General features: G+C 42.6%; 2 protein-coding genes across 2 annotated transcripts in view; one reads left to right on the forward strand and one right to left on the reverse strand.

Moving 5' to 3' along the window:
• ULK4 (unc-51 like kinase 4) overlaps positions 1–22,486 on the reverse strand; it is a 583,905-nt gene that overhangs the window by 508,558 nt on the left and 52,861 nt on the right. Inside the window, exon 17 of the mRNA XM_056128948.1 lies at positions 18,655–18,733. Coding sequence (XP_055984923.1) covers positions 18,655–18,733 — 79 coding nt within the window. The remainder of the gene's footprint in view (positions 1–18,654; positions 18,734–22,486) is intronic.
• TRAK1 (trafficking kinesin protein 1) overlaps positions 219–22,486 on the forward strand; it is a 307,958-nt gene continuing 285,690 nt past the window's right edge. Inside the window, exon 1 of the mRNA XM_056128950.1 lies at positions 219–225. The gene's annotated coding sequence lies outside the window, so the exon portion shown is untranslated. The remainder of the gene's footprint in view (positions 226–22,486) is intronic.

The raw sequence follows: 22,486 nt of genomic DNA on the forward strand, positions 1-22,486 counted from the left end.
TGGAAAGAAAGATGGCAGCTGCCTGGGTGCCATGTGGAAAGCCAGGTATGAGCCAGTGGTGAAGGGGCGACGAAAACCTCATGGGAAGGGGGGCGTTCCCGGCTCATCCTTCATGCCCTACCAAGGTCACCAGTTGTCCCCCACAAGCAGCTCTCCAGCACGGCCATGGTTCCAGAGCACAGACACCAATCTCTTAATTATCCGACTCTCAGCTGAAATACTTCCAGGGTTAATAAGTAAAATAGCAGAAATACAAAATCGCGTGGCTGCCAGCCACACGACATCATTTAATTCTTGAACCCAGCTGTAGAAAGCAAATTATTTCACAATGCTTTTTCAGCATGTCTGATTTGGGGGGGGGGGGGGGGCAAACTCTAAATAATAATGGTGTATCTTTATCGAAACAATGAATCTAGTCAAAGTAGTCCTCCCGTTGTTCATCGATTTGCTCGAGCAGGCCCAGTAACGTCTCCATTGGAGACTTTGTTGTTACTGTGTTTGGCATATCGAGTACATCACGGGTAGCTTGCCAGGCTTTGCTGTGTGGGCGAGATACATGTCTGACCTGAGTTTGATTCCTCCTAAGTATTGGTAAAGGGAAATGTGTTTGATATTTGCATGACTGAGACCTAAACCTGAAAGCTTTGTAACTTTTCCCACAGCGATTCAATGAATAAATAAATAAATAAATAAATAAATAAAATTGCTGAAATCACCACTGGGGGAAAAAAAAACAATAAGGGGCTAGAGAGATAATTAGCACTGTAGCACTGTCATCCCGTTGTTCATCAATTTGCTCGAGCGGGCACCAGTAATGTTTCCTTTCGTCCCTGTTGTGTGTTAGTGTAGCCCAACGGCATCTGCTTGCTCCAGGAACACGAAGTGAGACTTACTGTTACTGTTACTTGGGTGGGAGAGAGATAATACAGCAGATTTTCTTTCATGCAGTCAATCTGGGTTCAACTCCTGGTACCACAAATTGCTCCCTGAGCCCCTCCAGAAGTGATCCCTGAGTGTAAAGCCAGAAGAAAGCTCTGGCTTACTGGCTGTGGCTCTGGAGGCCCTGAGCTCCCCTGGGCATGGCCCCTATTACAATGTGGAATTAAGACTGAAGAAATAGTTGATGGCACAATCATATAAATTTTTCCAAGATTAATGAGCATCGGTTCATATTTCCAAGAATCTCACTGGATCTCAACCAAGAGACATACAGGAGGCACACATCTAGGCATTTAATAAACTGCCAGCAATCAGAACTAAAGAGTAAAGCCTTGGAGGCCAGCCGCACATGCTGTGGGAGAAGGCAGCTCAGATAGAGAAGGGAGTACCAAGCAAAGGGTGTTGGGAGAATCCTCCCAGGATGGGAGAAGCATGCTGAAACTAGACTATAGACCGAACATGATTGCCACTCAATGCCTCTTTTGCAAACCACATCACCCAAAAGGAGAGAGAGAACAAAAGAGAACGTCCTGCCACAGGGGTGGGGTGAGATGTGGGGTGGGTGGGAGGGATTCTGGGAGCACTGGAGGTGGGGAATGGTCACTGGTGAAGGAATGGGTACTCAATCATTGTATAATTGAAACCCAAGCACAAAAATATGTAAGTCTACAACTGTACCTCATGGTGTTTCACTAACAAAAAAAAATAAATAATAAAAAATAAAATAAATAAAGAGTAAAGCTTAGCAATATTTAAGAGAAGTACCTTATATTATAAAGTAGAAACAAACATACAAAATAAGTGCTGGCATTTCAGCAGAAACCATTCATGCTCTCAAGAAGGTGAAACAAAATTTTTAATCACTGCAAACAATTGCAATCCTGGAATTCTAAATCTGATGGAAATACTCTAAAATACTCTAAAAAATAAAGAAGTAAAGAGAAAGTGGGCAAATACTCTCCAAAATGAATCTTACCAAGAAATGTGAATTTCTTTTTTGGTTTGACTTTTTTTTTTTAAGTTTGTATCATTCTTGTTTTGGAACCTCACCCAGCAGTGTTTGGGGGCTACTCGTGGTACAGAACTCCTGGGCTACTCCCAGCAGTGCTCGGGGGCCCTATGATGCCAGGGATAGAACCTGGGGCCCTCACATGCAAAGCAGGTGATGGCTCCAGTCCTTGAGTCATCTCCCTGACCTGAAATATTAAAGTTCTTCAGGCCAAAGGGAAACAAGTCTAGATACAAACCTTGGTTTACAAAAATAAATACTACTACTGTGGTAGTATTTCTGTTCTTACTTGCCATTCACGTTGCCTCTGAGGTGAACTGTCTCTTGAGATTTTCGCCCATGTACTAAGTGGATTCCTTTTTTGAGCTGTCAAGACTCAAGAGTTCTTTATCATAAATATGATAAATGAGTGCTTTGTCAGATATGCAGTAGATATGTCGGAAAATACAAAATACTTTTCTCCTCCCCCACCCACAAACACTGAGCTATAGTTGCAATGATCAAGGGTCACGTACTTGATTGTGGTGCCCTGGAGGTCACGCACTCCATTGTGGAGTCAGGGATGACAGCACCATGTGGGGCAGTGTTGGGAATAGAACTAGCAACCGCAGACAGGCGTGTGACATATCTCTGAGCAAACTGCAACCCTAAAAACACTTCGTTTATTACATTTTTATTTAGGCACCAAGATTTATGATTGTTAATAAGAGATTCAAGCATCCAGTGTTTTGACTTCAACCCCACTGCCAGTGTCAATGTCTCTCCTACAAAGACCCAAGTTCCCATCCCCCCTCACCCTACCTCCTTAACAAAACTGGTAGTTATAGATTGAGTCCATAACATGAAACACTTCTTAACTTATTTACCAATTGTCATAAGAAGTTGCAAAAGCAGTGCAGGGATCTCACACTCTCTCCTTTATAAAGGTAACAACTTATAAAACTGTAGTGTAAGATCAAACCAAATCTTTGACATGGCACAAGTTGTGTATTTAGTTCTGTGTCATTTTGTCATGGGTTTGCTCACATAATTATCATTGCAATCAGTTACTCCATTTCAACAAAAAGCCTTCCTTCACTCTTTTCCTTATAATCAAACTCCCCCTCTTTTCACAATATCCCAAACCCCTAGTAATCACTGACCTGTGCTCTAGTTATATGACTTTTGTAATTTTTTTTAAAAGGGCCTATTTAGGGACTAGAATGATAGTACAGGAGTTAAAACACTTGTCTGGTATGCAGCTGACCCCAGTTCAATCCCTGGAACTGCATATGGTCCCCTGAATACTGCCAAGAGTGATCGATCCCCAAGGAACGAGAGAGAGAGAGAGAGAGAAAGAGAGAGAGAGAGAGAGAGAGAGTACAGTGGAAGGACCTGTGAAGGACCTGTCCTCCCGCTGTTCATCGATTTTGCTCGAGTGGGCCCAGTAACGTCTCCATTGTGAGACTTGTTACTGTGATTGGCATATCGAATATGTCATGGGTAGCTTGCCAGGCTTTGCCGTGCGGGCGAGATACTCTCGGCAGTAGCTTGCCAGGCTCTCTGAGAGGGGCAGAGAAATTGAACCTGGCTTGGCTGGGCTGGCTGCACGCAAGGCAAATGCCCTACCACTGTGCTATCGCTTCAGCCCCAAGTACAGTGGAAAGATAAAAGATAAGGCACAGACCTGGGTTTGCTCCCGTTTACCCCATATTGCCCGCAAAACCTTGCCAAGAGTGACACCTGCATGCAGAGCCAGGACTAAGCCATGAGCAACACCTGATGTGATTCCCAAAGCCACAAGAACAAAACAAAACACCTATTTAATGTGATCTTCTGCTCAGCACCATGCCACTGGGATCACTCCAAATTGCTATGAGCATCATAGTTAATACCTATCTGGTGCAAAGTGGTATTCCATACTACAGATGTGCCAAATTTTGCAAAACCACTCACAATTTGAGGGATATTTTGGCATTTTCAGCTCTTAGCTATTATAAGTGAGGCTGGTGTGAACAGACATCATAAATTTTTATATAAGCATAAATTTCATTTCCCTGAAATTCCAGGAATGAAACTGCCATGTCATATGGTAAGGGCACATTTTATTTTTTATGAAACTGCCAAAATGCTTCCCAGAGTGTTCATATTATTTTACACTCCAACCAACAATGTTCAAAGATCTAGTTTCTCAGCATCTTTGCCAGCAGTTGATATTGTCATTATTTGCTATGCTGTTTTACTGAGTGAGAAGTAGCCGTCTGTTTGCTTTTCCCTAATGGATAATAACACTAGATGACATTTTCATCTACTTGCTTGCCATTCACCCATTCACGTTGCCTCCGAGGTGAACAGTCTCCTGAGACTTTCGCCCATTTACTAAGTGAATTCCTTTTTTCAGCTGTCGAGACTTAAGAGTTCTTTATCATAAATATGATAAATGAGCGCTTTGTCAGATATGTCACTGTGTAACTTACTCTTCATCATCATAACAAGTTCCAGGGTGGAGTAGTTTCTTATTTTATAAAGTCTAATTTATTGATTTTTTTCTTTTATAGACTGTGCTTTGGGTGTGAAGCCCAAGAAATCCTTGTTTGACTCAAAGTCGCAAAGACTCTCTTCTTTGAGCACTGCATAATATATACTAAAGACTCGAGGTAATTTTATTTTCCTCTAATAAGTAGTAAGTCAGAGGGATAGCACAGCGGGTAGGGCGTTCGCCTTACAAGCGGCCAACATGGCCGACCCAAGTTCGATTCCTCCGCCCCTCTCGGAGAGCCCGGCAAGCTACCGAGAGTATTCGATATGCCAGACACAGTAACAACAAAGTCTCCAATGGAGACGTTACTGGGCCCGCTCGAGCAAATCGACGATCAACGGGAGGGCCTTTACCTTTACCTTTAAGTAGTAAGTCCTATTCCAACTAAGAAATTAAAAAAAGACCAACCACCTTAATCCTGTGAAGGCTTGTTTCTGCCTGGACTCTAGCCCACAGTCCTGGAACTTGCTTCTCAGTTCCTAACTCAGTCTTTCTGAAACATCATGGAAATCATGTGTTTATTTTTCAAGTCCCTTTATTTTTTTAATGTAGGAGTATTGCTAATTATTCAGCCATTGATTAGGCTGATTAAATTGGGCATGAACTTCACCTTACTTTTTTTTCTTTTTCTTTTTAATAAATTTATTTATTGAATCATCAGGAGAGCAGTTACAAAGCTTTCAGGTCCAAGTCTCAGTCATACAATGATGAAACACCCATCCCTTCACCAGTGCCCATTTTCCACCAACAAAAACCCCAGTATACCCCCTCTCCCTACCTGTGGGGCAGATGATTTCCACATTACTCTCTCTCTACTTTGATTACATTCAATATTTAGACACCAAACCCACCATTATTATTTGGGATTTTACCCCAACACTCAGATCTGCTGAAAAGGCAACCGTAGACAATTTGTTTTCTACTGCTAGTTATGAATAACATACAATGTAGTTCGGCCTCGGTAGTGGTCGCACGATTTTGGAATTCCAAAATTTTAACAACTAAATCTGGAGGGATTTCTGCCAAAACCTACTAGGTTCCGAGATTTGTTCCTGAGTCTCTTGGATCATGGCCATGAAGCAGCTTGATCAGGAGCCAGAGAGGCGATTCGTGGGCAGCGACCCAGGGTCTTGTTGGGTAGGAAGGAAAGTGCCCGCTCCACCCCCATCCCATGAGGCCCTGCGTGTCTCGTTACTGAGGGCCCAAACCTAAGGGTACAATGGCCTCTGGAAGATGGCGGCCACCGAGCGGCTAAGGGGGAGCAGGTGAGGCGATAACACCCTTTCCCCCCTGGGATGGTCTGGTGCTGGTAACCCACTGCAGGGACCGGACACATCTCTGCCAAAAGCCACTGGGTTCTGAGATTTGTCTCTGAGTCTCTGGGATCATGGCCATTAAGCAGTTCGATCAGGAACCAGAGAGGCCCTGCCTCCAATTACATAGCTGAGCCAGAGGTGTTTTGTGGGTGTGTCTCCCACATACCTCACTTTTGACCATTTACTTTCTTGGTAAACTTTGGTCCCAAGTTGTTGGGGTCTGGCCAAAGGCACAGCAGCAATTTTGGGGTATCTAAAATTTGAAGGCACCATCAAACTGCGAATGCACTCACCTCACAGATTGACTTGCTGGCGGCACCATTCCCCAGCCAAGTCCCTTTAAAAGTTGCAGGACCCATCCTCCAGAGGATCTGGCCAGCCCTGGACAACTGCTCGCATTTCTGCTCAGCTTTTCAATACACTACTACCCCAACCCCGCCCCTCACTCCCACAGCAGTTTTTGGCTGATTCTATGGGGTATCACTGGACACACACAGCTCCAGGACTGTAGAGGAATTCCTATACATCCTATACATACATTCCTATTCCCTCCCCACACACTCATTTTCTTCCCCTCTCCAGGCATGCCATATTTCACCCTCCGTTCCCGCACCCAGGAAGGCTGTCTGCTTCCAAGTATTGCTATCGTTAGGGAGTTCGGAGCGGAGCCTTAGGGAAAAGCAGCTGAAAGTCCACTCCACCAAAGCTGGCATCCTTTCCTTCCGATAGTGCAGCTCCTAGAATTCCTACAGACTTCTGCTTCTATCTTCCACCCAGGTCCATGAGGATGACTGGCAGAAAGGTTGGCTAATAGAGAATCGTGGCCATTAATCACCACCAATCCGTCTTATTTTTAAGTTTATTTCTTTGTTTTATTTTATTATTATTATTATTTTTTTTTTTGCTTTTTGGGTCACACCCAGCTATGCTCAAAGGTTACTCCTGGCTCATGCACTCAGGAATTACTCCTGGCAGTTCGGGGGACCATATGGGATGCTGGGAATCGAACCTGGGTCGGCCATGTTGGCTGCGTGCAAGGCAAACGCTCTACCCTCTGTGCTATCGCTCCAGCCCCTATTTCTCTGTTTTAAAGCATAAATCTCTGTCCTAAACATAACTCCAAAAAAAACCTGTAGTTACAAATTTATATAGAAGACTTTTCTCCTTTCTAGGACTGAGAATTTTTTCTTTTTCTTTTTGGGTCACACCCAGCAATGCACAAGGGTTAACTCCTGGCTCTGCCACCAGGAATTACTCCTGGTGGTGCTCAGGGAACCATACGGGATGCTGGGAATCGAACCCAGGTTGGCCGCATGCAAGGCAAACGCCCTACCCACTGTGCTATCGCCCTAGTTCTGAATTGAGAATAATTTTAAGTGAAACAAGATCATTTTTATTGAACGAAATTTGCTTAGGAAGGCAGGAGGGGAGAGAAAGAAAAGAATACATACATGTACAAAAGTGAACATGGGCATCTACAGAGAAGAAACCAGAGAGAAGTTTTCAAGGGAGAAGACGGGCTTTAAAGAGCCAGCAGACAATAAATTTTTTAAACTTCCTCCTTGTCTCCCTGGACTGGAAGACCACTCTTTTTACTTTCTCCCAAATCCCCCTTTGACTAATGAGATGACTCCTGGAGTGTTTTAGATCCAACTAACTCCTGAAGAGGGCCCTGGGATGCATCTTCTCTAAGTCATACCAAATCTCCAAAGGGTAAAAGTAGTACCCACCACCCCACAATGTTCTAGAGAGCCTAACATTTTTCCATTTCAGATTTCAATTTCCCTGCTTTATAGTTTATTGTGGGTATATTTTTAGATTAATTAGATGACCTGTCACAATTATAAGACCACATGTTATTTTTATAATTATAAAATCAATCATAATAAATGTTACATAGCAAGACTACAGGAAAAAACAATGCATCTCTCTCAAAAAGTGTAACAAACATCATTTGTCCTTAAATTTATGTTGATAAAAGCAGAGATATACTACATGATCCAGCAATATTCCTAATAGGTTATAACATTATAAACACACTAAGTTGAAATGATATTTAAACCCCTATGTTCATTACAGTATATTCACAATCCCAAAACATGAACTCACTCTAAATACCCATCAACAGATGACAGGATAAGGAATTGTGGTGTTTGTATTCCACAATGGAACACTACCCAGCTATTTAAAAAGATGAAGCTGCACCTTTTAAAACAGCAGAGATGGATCTTGAGGGAATGATACTAAGTGAAATAAGTAAGAAAAAGACAATTACCAGATGGCTTCACCCATTTGTGGGTTATAAATAACCAAAACAAATAAACTAACAATACTAACTCAAGCTACCCGTGATATATTCGATATGCCAAAAACAGTAACAACAAGTCTCACAACTTGTTGTGAGACATTACTGGTGCCCGCTCAAGCAAATCAATGAACAACAGGAGGACAGTGCTACTACCTCTCAAGCTCTGAAAAAAAACCTCATCTATCAATAACTTTGTAAAGCGCAATTCTTTTTAATCAATTTTTAAAAAAGGCTTGAAGAAGCAAAGGAGTAAAAGGTAAAGGTGGTGGGGGGAAGGGGGTGGCTGCTGGAATGATAATACAGCAGGTAGGGCGTTTGCCTTGCACACAGGCAACCCGGGTTCGATTCCCAACATCCCATATGGTTCCCCAAGCACTGCCAGGAGTAATTCCTGATTCAAAGTCTGGAGTAACCCCTGTGCATTGCCGGGTATGACACAAAAATAGAAAAAAAAGGTAAAGGGGGTTCCATCTGATCAGGTAAAAGGCTCTAGAACTCATGGATGTAGTAAAGCTTTTACACAAAATATAGCAGCTAACTTCCAGTACTCTCGGTAGTAGGCCACAGCAATAGTATATAGCAGGTAGGATGCTGGCCTTGCATGTGGCCAAACCAGGTTTGACCCCAGCACCTTATATGGTCCCCTGAGCCTCACAGGCATGATCCCTGAGTGCAGAGCCAGCAGTAAGCCCTGAGCACAACTGGGTGTATCCTCCTGTCCCCCACAATAAAACCAGAAATTACTATAGTGCTGTACACCATTGGTAAACCAATAAAACTTTAATTTAAAGATTATATGGGAAATAAGCATTGAGAGATTTTCTCATATGCATTTGTCCCAGCAGTGAAACAAGTCACCAACAACTGGAGTAAGTGGGATAATTTTGCAGCTTAATACCAAGCAAGAACCCTGGAGTGTGGCTAAGGGGGAGGATGGGGAAGGTGTTCAACATGCCCACTTCTGAGCCAGGAAGATAGTACAGCAGGATAATACCAGAGAGATAGACTGCCTTGCATGTGGCCTACCTGGGTTCAAGTCCCAGGCACATATGGTCCCCCAGGCATCACCAGAGTAATTCCTGAATGTGGAGCTTGGAATAACCCCTGAGAATCACTGGGTATGGCCCAAAAACAAACAAAAAAATCAGCATACCCACTTCTAATACAGACCCCGGAATAGCCCATTCTTTAAGCACAGTTCCTCATACCTTCTACTTAAAGTTCTAAAAGTACACAGTACTTAGAGAGAACTAGGTAAGTTACATAACGCTTCAAATCACCCTATTCGCTTAACCCAAACTTCAGTTCTAAAACCAGTTCAGGAGATACCTGCCATAGTACCAAATTTCTTAAACCAACAATTCTTTCATTCCCCTTCTTCAAAGCGAGTAAATCATAAAATATCATTATCCCACCAAAAAAGTTAGGTGTAAGAAGCAAATAGTCACTTTAAAATTAGACTGATTTCAAAATAAGAGAAGTAAAAATAATGCTGCAGAGCTTAGTGAACTTAGTACCTCAATCTGGTTGAAAAGTAAAGGAGAAAAATGCAATGGCTGATATTGACAGCTGATAATGACATCAATTAACGTATGTGAGGCTAAAACAAATGACATTTTTTCTTCAATAAATAAGTGGAACTGTAAAACAACGGCGGGGGGGGGGGGGGTTAGAACTAAGAGACTAGAGTGCATGGACCCGGGCAGAAGCTGAGGGCTAGAGTGCCCACCCAACCTGCAGAGCGCAGCTTCCTGAAACAGCCCACATGGTCCAGAACCATCACTAGTATGACCATGGTGGTCTAGAACAGATGGAAACCCCAAGAACACCACAATTAAGTTTGCAATCCTCAGACACAGAAACAACAAAAATATGTAAGGGAAGTAGGGGAAAAGAGACTTAAGAGTCGCATCATTTAACTGCAGTACAGGGACCAGAGAGGTGGCCCTAGGGCTGGAGCATACACTTTGCATAGGGGACCCCCCCAGACACCCCTCAGTGCTGGGTGTGACCCAAACACAAGCAAACCAAAATACAATTCAGGATCTCAATCCCAGCTCAATGAAAAAATTACAAAATAATGTGTATAAGACCTTCAAGAAAATATGAACACAGACAGGTGTTTAATAATATTAAGGAAACACTGCTGATTTTGCTGGCTGTGATCATGGTGTTGTGGTTTTACTGAAGTATCTGAGTATAATGTGCTACCCGGGGTTATCTGAGTAGGATGTGCTATCTTTCTACTTCAAATACTCAGTAGAGTGGGGAGGGAAAGTGGGAGAGAGAAGAAAGGAGAGAGGAGAGAAGAAGAAAGAAGGATGACAAGGAAGAGAAGGGGTGAGGGAAAAAATAAGATGATAAAGCAAAGTTCTAATATTTTCAAGGAGTGAGTAAAAGTCAAGACTTTCTATTCTTATATATGTTACAATCTTTCCATAATAAAAATAAAGAGATAAAACCAGAAATTTTAAGATTCTATATTTACGGTTCTATGCTTTTTAAGGTTCTATAATCTATACTCAATTATCCAAAATCTGGATAAATGAATGCTTATAACTAAATACATGCAGTCAGGTACCAGGACTCTTTCATTAAAATTATTTAACATAAGGGGCCAGAGCAATAGTACAGCAGATAGAGTGTTTGCCTTGCATATGGTCAACCCGAGTTCAATCCCTGACATCCCATATGATTTCCTGAGTACCACCAGGAGTGATTCCTAAGTGCAGATCCAGGAGTAACCCCTGAGTATTGCTGGGTGTGGACCCCAAACAAATAAAAACCAAAAACTAATGTTGTTTCACATTAAAAATGTTATTCATCATGTAAAAAAATATTTTTGAAATTTTATTTTATATTTAGAGCATTACAAAGCTGTTTATGATTGTATTTCAGTCAAACAGTATTCCAACACCCTTCCCTCTGTCAGCGTTCATTTCCCAGCACCAGTGTCCCCAGGTTCCCTCCCATCACCTCTCATCCCTTGCTTGCCTCTTTAGCAGGCATTTTTCTTTTCTCTCTCTGTCTCACTCTCTCTCTCCTTTTCTCTCTCCCCCTCTCTTTCTCTTTCTCTCTCTTCCTCTCTCTCTCTCCTTTTCAGCATTGTGGTTTGTGGTTTTCATTAATTAAAAAACTTTATTTTTGTCTGTGGGCTGGAGCAATAGCACAGCGGCAGGACATTTGCCTTGCATGCGGTCAACATGGCCGACCCGAGTTCGATTCCTCCGCCCCTCTCGGAGAGCCCGGCAAGCTACCGAGAGTATTCGATATGCCAGACACAGTAACAACAAAGTCTCCAATGGAGATGTTACTGGACCCACTCGAGCAAATCGATGATCAACGGGAGGGCCTTTACCTTTACCTTTATTCATCATGTAAAAACTACCATGTTTATATGATGATAAACATGTGATCTAGGAGAGAGAGAAGGCTTAAGAAGACAGCTATATTTTTCTCTGAAAAAGATAAGTAATTTAATAAATACTTCTAAATACATGCTTCTAAATATGTGGTAGAGTAAGATGAAAAAGACATAAATTATATCACGGTCCTCCCGTTATTCATCGTTTTGCTCGAGTGGGCCCAGTAACATCTCCATCGTGAGACTTGTTGTTACTGTGTTTGGCATATTGAATACTTCACGGGTAGCTTGCCAGACTTTGCCGTGCGGGCAAGATATTCTCGGTAGCTTGCTGGGCTCTCCGAGAGGGGTGGAGGAATCAAACTCGGGTCAGCCATATTGGCCACTTGCAAGGCAAACGCCTTACCCACTGTGCTATCGCTCCAGCCCATAAATTATATACCATAGTAAAATTATTTTTCCATTTCTGTCTTTTCCTACTATTCTAACCAGTTCTCAAATCCTTCAGTGTTGAGTGTCTGAAATACATTTTGCTAATCTGACATCATAAGACACCATGGTGAGTAATGAAATAAGGTTCTCTGTTCTTCGAATATACCTATATGCACTTAACCATAATTTCTGTTGTCCACTAGTAGGAAACCTCCTAAAGAAACCATACTTGAGATTTTCTTACAAATCATACTTGAGATTTTCTTAATGGATTTGGGGTCAAAGTTGAGGGTTAGAGTGCCTGCCATACCTGCCATTTGCAGCATTTAACAATTTTCAGGAAGATTCTCTACAAATATGTAATTCTGAATTTTACAAAAACTGTTCTCAAGTGTTTTAAACTCCAGGTTTCACAATGGGTTCAGTGGGTTCCCTAATACCCTAAAATAAAAAGACTAGACTAGAGGTTCCGGGGCCGAGACCTCCAAGCCTACTCGAATTGGAGTCGAGCATCTTCCACCCAGATCCTCCAAATTCCAGTAGGCGGGGGTCACACCCACCACCTGGCCCCCTGGCGCCGTGTAATCCCATCAGCGGCCAAGACTCAGAGACTATAAAATCCAGATCCCGGACGAGAGCAGTGCAGTCTCTGCCCCCGCGCCTCAGTGTTCCTTCCCGGAGTCCCTTGGAGGGGAGCGGGTTGAGCTTTCCTCCCCGCCCCGGCCAGGGCTACGGCAGCCGGAGACCTCCAGGACCAGACACCACCATGCTGAGACCACTCTCCGCACACCTGAAGGTACTGGCAGAGGGACAAAGCCACACGGGTTCCGGGGCCGAGACCTCCAAGCCTACTCGAATTGGAGTCGAGCATCTTCCACCCAGATCCTCCAAATTCCAGTAGGCGGGGGTCACACCCACCACCTGGCCCCCTGGCGCCGTGTAATCCCATCAGCGGCCAAGACTCAGAGACTATAAAATCCAGATCCCGGACGAGAGCAGTGCAGTCTCTGCCCCCGCGCCTCAGTGTTCCTTCCCGGAGTCCCTTGGAGGGGAGCGGGTTGAGCTTTCCTCCCCGCCCCGGCCAGGGCTACGGCAGCCGGAGACCTCCAGGACCAGACACCACCATGCTGAGACCACTCTCCGCACACCTGAAGGTACTGGCAGAGGGACAAAGCCACACGGGTTCCGGGGCCGAGACCTCCAAGCCTACTCGAATTGGAGTCGAGCATCTTCCACCCAGATCCTCCAAATTCCAGTAGGCGGGGGTCACACCCACCACCTGGCCCCCTGGCGCCGTGTAATCCCATCAGCGGCCAAGACTCAGAGACTATAAAATCCAGATCCCGGAACCGCGCGGCCGCATTCGCGGCCGCGCGACATCTTACTATCTCATTCCTACTTTGGACAAACTTGCAGGCTGTCAAATGTAGCCTGCCCACAGGGCAGAGTCTGGCAAACTCCCCGTGGCCTACCAAAGATGCCAAATACCAGTAACAATGATGGGTCTCATTCTCATAAAGAGCCCTGAATATAATCTCAGGGCTAGGATGAAAGAGACGTTACTGGGGCCTGCTCGAGACAATCGACGATTAACAGGATGATGAAATGAAAATGAAAAATGAGAGGTCATTGAGTGTTCCTTTTCCTTTTCTTCTTTCTTTCTTTCTTTCTTTCTTTCTTTCTTTCTTTCTTTCTTTTCTTTGTGGGTAAGGAGAAGCATCACACTCGACTTTGCTCAGGACTCACTCCTGGCTGTGCTCGGGAACCATCTGCTGTGCCCAGAACCTGGGTAGGCCTTTGTGCAAAGCAAGTGCCTTACCCACTATACTATTAGCTCTCTGCATTTTTCAAGATTTTTTGTGGCTTTCATTAATATTATGTCATGATAACTGCCCCCCAAAAAAGAAAACACATTTCATGCATCAGAAGTTTCGAAAATAAGGAAACACAGATATGCACCACTAAACTCGCACTGAGAATGCATCCTCTAGAAGTTTGGGCTAAAACTTGTCAAACTTTGTTTCCAGTATTTGAGTGCCCTCTAGTGGTTGCTTTAATGATTATAGCCAACTAATCAACCTTTTCCACAAGGGATCACCAGACTCCTTCCACCAGCGTCTACATACATAATTCTCCCAGGTTGCCTGCACCACGCAGGACTTTACCCCCAGACAAGAAGCACCACTGCCCTAGGATATTTCTGAATATGTATCCAAGTCTTCACCCAGGAGATATTCTACTGACATCTAGGTCAACTGTCTATGACTATGAGATCCACAGAGGCTTGTCATCACAGCATTATCACAAAGCTATTAAGTATTCCATGGTGTTACTGTAATACACTTGGACCATTCTACTGTGAATGGATATACGGGTTATGTACAATGCACAGTAAGAGACTGGAGAGATAGTATAGTGGGCCCTTGCCTTGCATAGTGCTGATCAGGGTTTGATCCCCAACATCCCAGTCCCTCCAAAGACTACCAGGAATTATTCCTGAGTGAAGAGCCAGAAGTATCCCTTGAGCAACACAGGTTATGACCCCAAAATAAAAAAAATAAATGTACAGTGATTTGGGGACCAGAGGCAAGGAGGGCTTGCCTTGCATGTGGCCAACCGGGGTTTGTTCTCCAGCATCCCAGGTGGTCCCCTGACCAACTCCAGGATTGATCCCTGAGCATAAATCCAGGAGTGAGCCCTGAGTAACAACAGATGTGCCCCAAATACTTCCCCAAAAAATGCATAGTGATTGCAAATAATGCCAGGAATAGACATTCTGGTATATGCCACCAGGTATATGATAAGGTTACAAGAGGGGGAATGTTGGATAACAAGGCAGAGATTGGGTGATTCTTAAACGGTCACTGAGCATTTTTCAGGGTCTGTGCCCACATACATTTCTACCTTCAGCTTATGAACATTCCTTCTGCTGTCCTTACAGCAATATTTAGAGTTGTGGCATTTTTTTATATTTTGCCAATGTGGTATTAATATTATTAATATTAATATTATGGTATTGATATTATTTAGTTCCCACTACCCTGACATTTTCCATGAGTTAGAATTTACATTGGCCAAAGTTGATCAGTAAAGTCTGCCTTTCAATACCTAGTAATCAGTAAATTTTTCAATATGCTTCCACAATCTACACAGAAACTAAAAGTGTAAATCCTTTTACTCATAAAAGAGATATTTATATTTATCATGTATTTTATGTTACAGACCTACATACACACACATACTAGTCATTACTCACCACCTCCTAAACTGCTCTCTCTAATTCTATCTCACTCATCCTGGGTAAGACATGATGTTCCAGATGATCCAGCCTCCTGGCCCTGTCATTATCCTCCCTCCACTCTGCCTCTCACTCGGGTGAGCTATATTTCCCTCCTGCTGTTACCTGGCATGCCAAGCATTTTCCTATCTCTGGTCCTTTGCAATTGCTCTTCACCCTGTCTGGAAGGTGCTTCCCCCAGGAAGCTGGGCTTGTTTCCTCAATTATGCTCTTCATAAAGCTCTTCAGACTCACCTGACCAATCTACCAAAGAAAGTGCCACTGCTGGCCTCTCATTCCCAACCCTCAATGGCCTTTTTCACTGCCTTTGTCATCACCTACCCTCTGAGAGACACTTATGATCTCTCCTCACCTGTGAACATAAGCTCTGTCAGAATGGGGACTGTTCTGTCTCTATGTCCATGGTACCTAGACAGTGCATGTACACAACCAATGAGAAAGACTTGTTTAAAAATAAGAGTGCCAGGGTTGCAATGACAGTACAGTGAGAAGGGCATCTGCCGTGCACGTGACCATCCCAGGTTCAGTCTGCAGCTTCCCATATGGTCAGTCCCCTGAGCACGTCTAGGAGAAATTTCTGAATGCAGAGCCATGGGAAACCCCTGATCATTGCCGTGTCGCCCAAAAAGCAAACACGCAAACACATACATACACAAAGACAAAATAAATAAATAAGAATGCCAACCCACATCCCACAGCCACCACCATGGAAACTCATTCATTAGCCCAGCTTTAGAGATTCACGTCTAAATTTAGGAAGAGATGCAAGCCAAGCTGCTAAAACCCACAGGTACACTAATCTCCCAGCTGAAAACTCTGGGGCACCCTCAGGAAGGGGCGGGCCAAGTTCTCGTCCTGCTGAAGCCCTCAGCAGCTGCACCCACACCCCATAGCTGCTGCTGTGCCAATGGTTCGATTCCACTGCTTCACGGCTAATCTCTACAGAGACACTTAACTGACAAAACTTCCAGGTACACGCATCTTCTTGCTGAGAACTCTAGGGTCTTCTCAGAGTGGGGGCAGATAGCCTCCCCTCATCCCACCTCTGTACTTCCAAAAACCCCAGCAGCTACATCCACACCGGCAGCCACATCCACACCCCACAACTCACAGCCCAGTGAGATATTCTGGGGTTTCCGAAGTGTGTGGCCATGCATATTGCCGTGCAACCTCTCCAAATTCCACAACACTAACAGCCCAGTAGGAGCACACCAAATCAGATGGGAAAATAACATGAAAGCCAACTAGCTCAATTAACAAAAAATAGCACAGAAGACTCAACTAGCAACAAACAGCTTAGGAAAACCTCATATAAGTGGCTTAGTGGCCCCATGGTGAGTTAGTGGCTCCTCATAGAAGTGATTTAGTGGCTCCATGGTGAGTTATAACAATTTTCATAAATATTATTTCACTGAAGTATCTGATAATTTCATTACTCATTTAGTTGTAACAAGCAATATAAAATAAATTAGTTTGTGCATGCTAAGGGGGCTTGAGGGGTGGCTGGGAAAACGGGGACAATGGTGACGGAAGATCACTCTGGCGGCAGGATTGGTGTTGGAACACTGAATACCCATAACTGTATTATGAACTATTCTGTAAGCTAGGGTGTTGAAAGAAAGACAGAAAGACAGAAAAGAAGAAAGAAAAAAGAAAGAAAGAAAGAAAGAAAGAAAGAAAGAAAGAAAGAAAGTCAAAACTAAGAATATGGGTCACGAATAAAACATCATCTATATAAAATTCTAGAACAAAAGGAGACCCCACCTGGAATAATGGTCTTACTGCATACATAGGTGCTATTCCCATAATAGGCAACGGATGTTCATTTAAAGGGGAAAAGTTAAACGAAATAAAACATTTGTCCTTCTCTTTAGTATTTCCCTTAACCCTTCCCTTTTTTGATCTTCTGAAATAATATACACCTCACCATTATATGTATACATAATATACACACCATTTACATCACTAGACACTAAAATGTTTCGTTTTGGGGTCATACCTGGCTACTCTGAGGATCATACCAAGCAGTGCTTAGGAAACTATATGTGGTGCCAGAATAAAATCCCAGCTAGCTGGGTACAAGGCAAGTGTTTTACCCACCATATTATTTCTCCATTCCCCATTATTAATTTTAAGAGTATGCATATCCTTGTACAAGAGTCCATTTTTCCAAAAAATACTTCACAACATTAAACAATCATTAAACTTGAATTTCCAAGGAAGATGAGTTACACTTACTAGTACTTCATTTATCCAAGAATAGACAAAACACCAGTGGTAGAATCAGTGATGGAACATTGTATGTCAAAAACCCAACTTTGAGTAACTTTGTAAATCATAGTGCTTTAATAAAATTTTGAAAAAAAAAGCTCAAATGTATTGTCAAGTGAGATTGACTATAAAGTCAGAACAAAATCTGAATTGGTTGACAATGGGGGTAGGATGTCAAATAATTTTATAAATAATGAAGGAAGTCTCCAATTCCATAGGAACTCCATGAAACCGGGCCTGGGCGGGAAGGCAGAATGTCAACAATTGAATAAAGTATAAAATTTCTCATGTCCTCTAGGTGATGAGACAACCCTTTGGTTCTGGAGACTAAAAACATTAATTTTTTTGTAAAAATAGATAAAAACATTACCATATGAAAACCCATTAAATACTGGGATTACTTATCAGAAATGGACTAGAGTGATAGCACAACAGGTAGGGCGTTTGCCTTGTACAAGGCCAACCCAGGTTCGATTTCTTCCGTCCCTCTCAGAGAGCCCAGCAAGGTACCGAGAGTATCCCGCCCTCATGGCAGAGCCTGGCAAGCTCCCCGTGGCATACTCAATATGCCAAAAACAGTAACAAGTCTCACAATGGAGACATTACTGGTGTCCGCCTGAGCAAATCGATGAACAAAGGGAGGACGGTGCTCCAGTGCTACTGTCAGAAATAACTAACAAGTAATGAAGTCTTGAGACAGAGAAGCAGTTCAAGGGGTTGGAGTGCTTTCTTTGCATGTGGGAGGCCTGTTTTGAATCCCATGAACACCTGAACATCACCATGTGGGTCTCCCTGTTCCCTTCCCAAAACACCTCATTCAAAAATAACTGATATTATTAAGTGTGGCGGCCACAGCATTTTAATTGCACCCACCATCATTAATAACAAACTGCAGGGCCAGAGAAATAGTAAAGGATTAAGGAGACTGCCTTGCACACGACTGCCCCGTTTGATTCCCAGCATCACATGGTTCCCCAAGTACCACCTGGAGTGATCCCTGAATACAGAGCCAGGAGTAAGCCCTGAGCATCACTGGGCATGATCCAAAAACAAAGTAACAGACTATGCTGTTCATGTACTGCCTTGTGTGAGCCTAAAGTTCCATTGTTTTATGACAACTGCCACAAGTCCAAAATTTAAGCAAAGGGTGAGAGCTGCAAAGTCAAGGACAATAACACTTCAGTCATTATATAAATTACCTCGATAACAGGTACATTCTCCTGGAGTTCAGTCGTGTGGGAGACCAATAAGCCAATCACGCGAGCAACCTTGGCCCGTCTGTGAATGAAAGAAAATAGGATCTGAAATAGGCTCTGATAGAGTCAGGGACCAAGAATGCTAACCTAAATTAGTTCAATGATATAATTACGAGCATGTATACACTCCCCCACTCCCACATGAACACAGCCCAGAGAAAATCTCCCTCACAGATACCAGGATACCACAAACAATGCTCTCTGCAAAGCCATTTGTAATTGCAATGAAAATTAAATAAGTCAGGCTTTAATGGTGAAATGGAAAATGAAATTTGAAAGAGGCCTTAACCAGAGAGGAGAAGATGATATTAACCCTTTATTTCTGAGTGTAAAGGCAAAAATTCTCTTCTAGTAGCAGATCAGTGGTTTCAGATTTAAAGTACATAATTAGCATCAGGGTACATATATATATATATGTATTATATATATATTAACATGTATGTACTTTAATAAAAAAAAATCTTAAATATTCCTGTCTCTGAGTCACCCTGGCAGTGCTCAGGAGATAGTAGTATGTGCTGCCCGGGATTCAAACCAGGATTAGTTACGTGTTTGACTAATTTCTTGTTTGGCCTTACTTCCTGTATCATCTCTCCAGCCCTATTCTTCTACTTTAATAAAAGCTAGTTTCTGTAAGATCTTTTTTTTTCTTTTTGAGTCACACCTGGCAATGCACAGGGGTTACTCCTGGCTCATGCACTCAGGAATTACTCCTGGCAGTGCTTGGGGGACCATACAGGATGCTAGGAAGCGAACCCAGGTTGGCCACATGCAATGCAAATGCCCTCCCCACTGTGCTATCGCTCCAGCCCCAGTAAGGTCTTTCTTTAAGCATCTAGAAGAAATTATAGTTGATAAATAAGTATCACTGCAGTAAAAAGGATTGTTTCGAATTGGAAAAACGAACTGTGACTTGTGACTTGCTGAAGCCCATTCTTTGATTTAGTGATGACCGTCTATTTTATAGGTTAAACAGTATGGACAGCAGCCAGAGTGCCCACTTTTCAGGTTTTTCTAATAAATGCACTTACGGCAAAGGGAAGTAAAGCAAACAGAACTTGGGGAAGACCCCAGAAAATGACCCACACTGCCATAACTCAACACAAAAAAATCATTCTTAGGGATTTCAATGTTTCCAAACAAAAGTGAAGCTGTATTTCCACAGTGAATCTCAAAGCAAAACTGAAGGATTGCATCATTAAACAAAACAAAGATGTCTGTTTCAAACTATAGCTTACAAAGGATGCAACTTAGGAACCTTTACATGCCATACAACAAAGTCAGATCATGTTGGGGAAATAGTCTGGTCTTCTCCCAAGTACGAGAAGTTCATAATGAATACACACATGCAAGCATCCATTAATAAAATATGACCAGAGTGACACATGCATCCAGACTCCACAAAGACCACAATTCCTCAGAAGAGGATGGATGGATGGATGGATGGATGGATGGATGGATGGATGGATGGATGGATGATGGATGTACGGATGGAAGGTCAGGCATTCATAGATAGACCAAATGATAGATATAGGAACAACTGGACAACCACATAAAAAATAAAATGAGTCTGGAGAAAAATCTTAAACCTTTCATTAAAACTCAGATCATAGCACAAACTATATGAAATACACAAAACTACTCTCTAAAGTAACAAAAGAGAAAATCTAGATGACTTCAGGTATAGTGATGATTTTATCCAACACCAAACACAATCCATGAAAGTGATCATTGATAAACTGGACTTCATTAAGGCCACATAGTTCTAACTCTAAAGAAAAAAATAAGAAAACTTACACAGACTAAAACAAAGTATTTTCAAGAGACACAATTGATTTCCCATAAAGAACCCAATCAAAACTCATTAAGAAAAAACGCTTGATGAAAATATGGTCCAAAGGCCTTAATAGACATTTCACCAAAGAAGATACACACCTGGGTCCTGAAACCACAAAAAAAGCTGAAGAAGATAACAACTTTTATAAGCAGATCCTCTGAGAGATTTAATATCTTCCCCAAAATAATTGTAGGCGGGCCAAAAAGATAGCATAGTAGGTAGGACACTGGCCTTGCAAGCAGGCAACATGGGTTTGAGCCCTGGCACAACATATGGCCCCCTTAACCTCATTAGTAGTGAGCCCTGAGCACAGAGCCAGGGGTAAGCCCAGAGCACAGCTGGACATGACTCCAAGACAAAAAGAGTAAAATTCAGGGGACTTGGCTCACTTGACTGAGCACCTGCCTTACATATTCGAAGACGTGAGTTTGATCCCTGATCCCTGGTATCACCTCACAGCACTGAGAGTGATCCCAGGCACCAAGAGTATGATCCCTGTCACTGCAATAAAGATGAGATTTCCTGAACAATACAACAACAAAGATGAAAATACTAATAACTAAGAGCATTTATTTAAAGAATAGAAGATCTCATATTAGCTCTCATCACAATGAAATCTTGATTACAAATAATTAAATCTATTCAAACAATAAATTTAGAGCAACAAATTCACAACTGAAAAACTCTATTTTTTTTTTTAAAGAAAGAGAGAAAGAGAGGCTTGGTCATCAAGCCAGTGTTCTCCCTAACACACATATCTCACTTGCTTGTCTCTATGTCTCTTTGCTTAGTTTTCTACTCTGGAGAAGCCTGTGTTCTCTCTTGAACACACAGTTCTCTCTTTGTCTCTCCTAACATCTTTCTAAATAAATTTTAATAAAAATTATCTCATTTCACACACACTGTAGCACTGTCCTCCTGTTGTTCATTGATTTGCTCTAGCGGGCCCAGTAACATTGTGAGACTTGTTGTTACTGTGTTTGGCATATTGAATACATGAATAGCTTGCCAGGCTTTTGCAGAGCAGGCAAAATACTTTTGGTAGCTTGCCGCGCTCTCCAAGAGGGGTGGAGGAATTGAACTCAGGTAAGCCGACTAGCCGCATGCAAGGCAAATACCCTACCTGCTGTGTTATCGCTTCACACACAAAAAAGAAAAATAGCCTTGCATGTGTAAGGCCCTGGATTCAACTCCTAGCACTTCCAAAAACCAAAATCAACATACATACACACACACACACACACACACACACACACACACACACACACACACACGTCTTTGAAGAAGTGATATCTGACTGGAAAAAGAAAATGTACAAGGCAGCTTCAAGCAAAGCAATCATCTTTTTTACTACTTGCAATTTTTCTTAATTAAAACTAAAATTGGCCTTGGAAAGAATCAAGAATGTCCATTTTAAGGGAGCAGGAGGTGGCTCAGATCAAGGTGCATGCTTCCCAAGCATGAGTCCCTGGGTTAGAGTCCTAGCATCACCATAAAGAGAAAGAGAACATCTAATTTTCAATCAGTAGGGGGCACCCCATTCAAGGATATAATTTACATTTTAGCAGAAATGTGTTACACCTTATTGGTTTCTTTGCAGTAAGTACACTAAAAAGTCTTATCAAAGCCTCTAGCGTGTTCAAATATCACCTGAAAACTGTTTTATTTTTATTTAATTTTTATTTGGGGGAGCTTGAGCGATAACACAGTGGATAGGGCGTCTGCCTTGCAAGCAGCTGACCCGGGTTCGATTCCTCCACCCCTCTTGGAAAGTCTGGCAAGCTACAGAGAGTATCTCGCCTGCACAGCAAAGCCTGTCAAGCTCCCCATATTTGATACGCCAAAAACAGTAACAAGTTTCACAATTTGTTGTGAGACGTTACTGGTGCCCGCTCAAGCAAATCAATGAACAATGAGAGGACAGTGCTACAGTTCGTT

The sequence above is a fragment of the Sorex fumeus genome, unplaced genomic scaffold, assembly GCF_029834395.1.
Source record: "Sorex fumeus unplaced genomic scaffold, SorFum_2.1 ptg000072l, whole genome shotgun sequence".
In the NCBI taxonomy this organism is placed as follows: Eukaryota; Metazoa; Chordata; class Mammalia; order Eulipotyphla; family Soricidae; genus Sorex; species Sorex fumeus.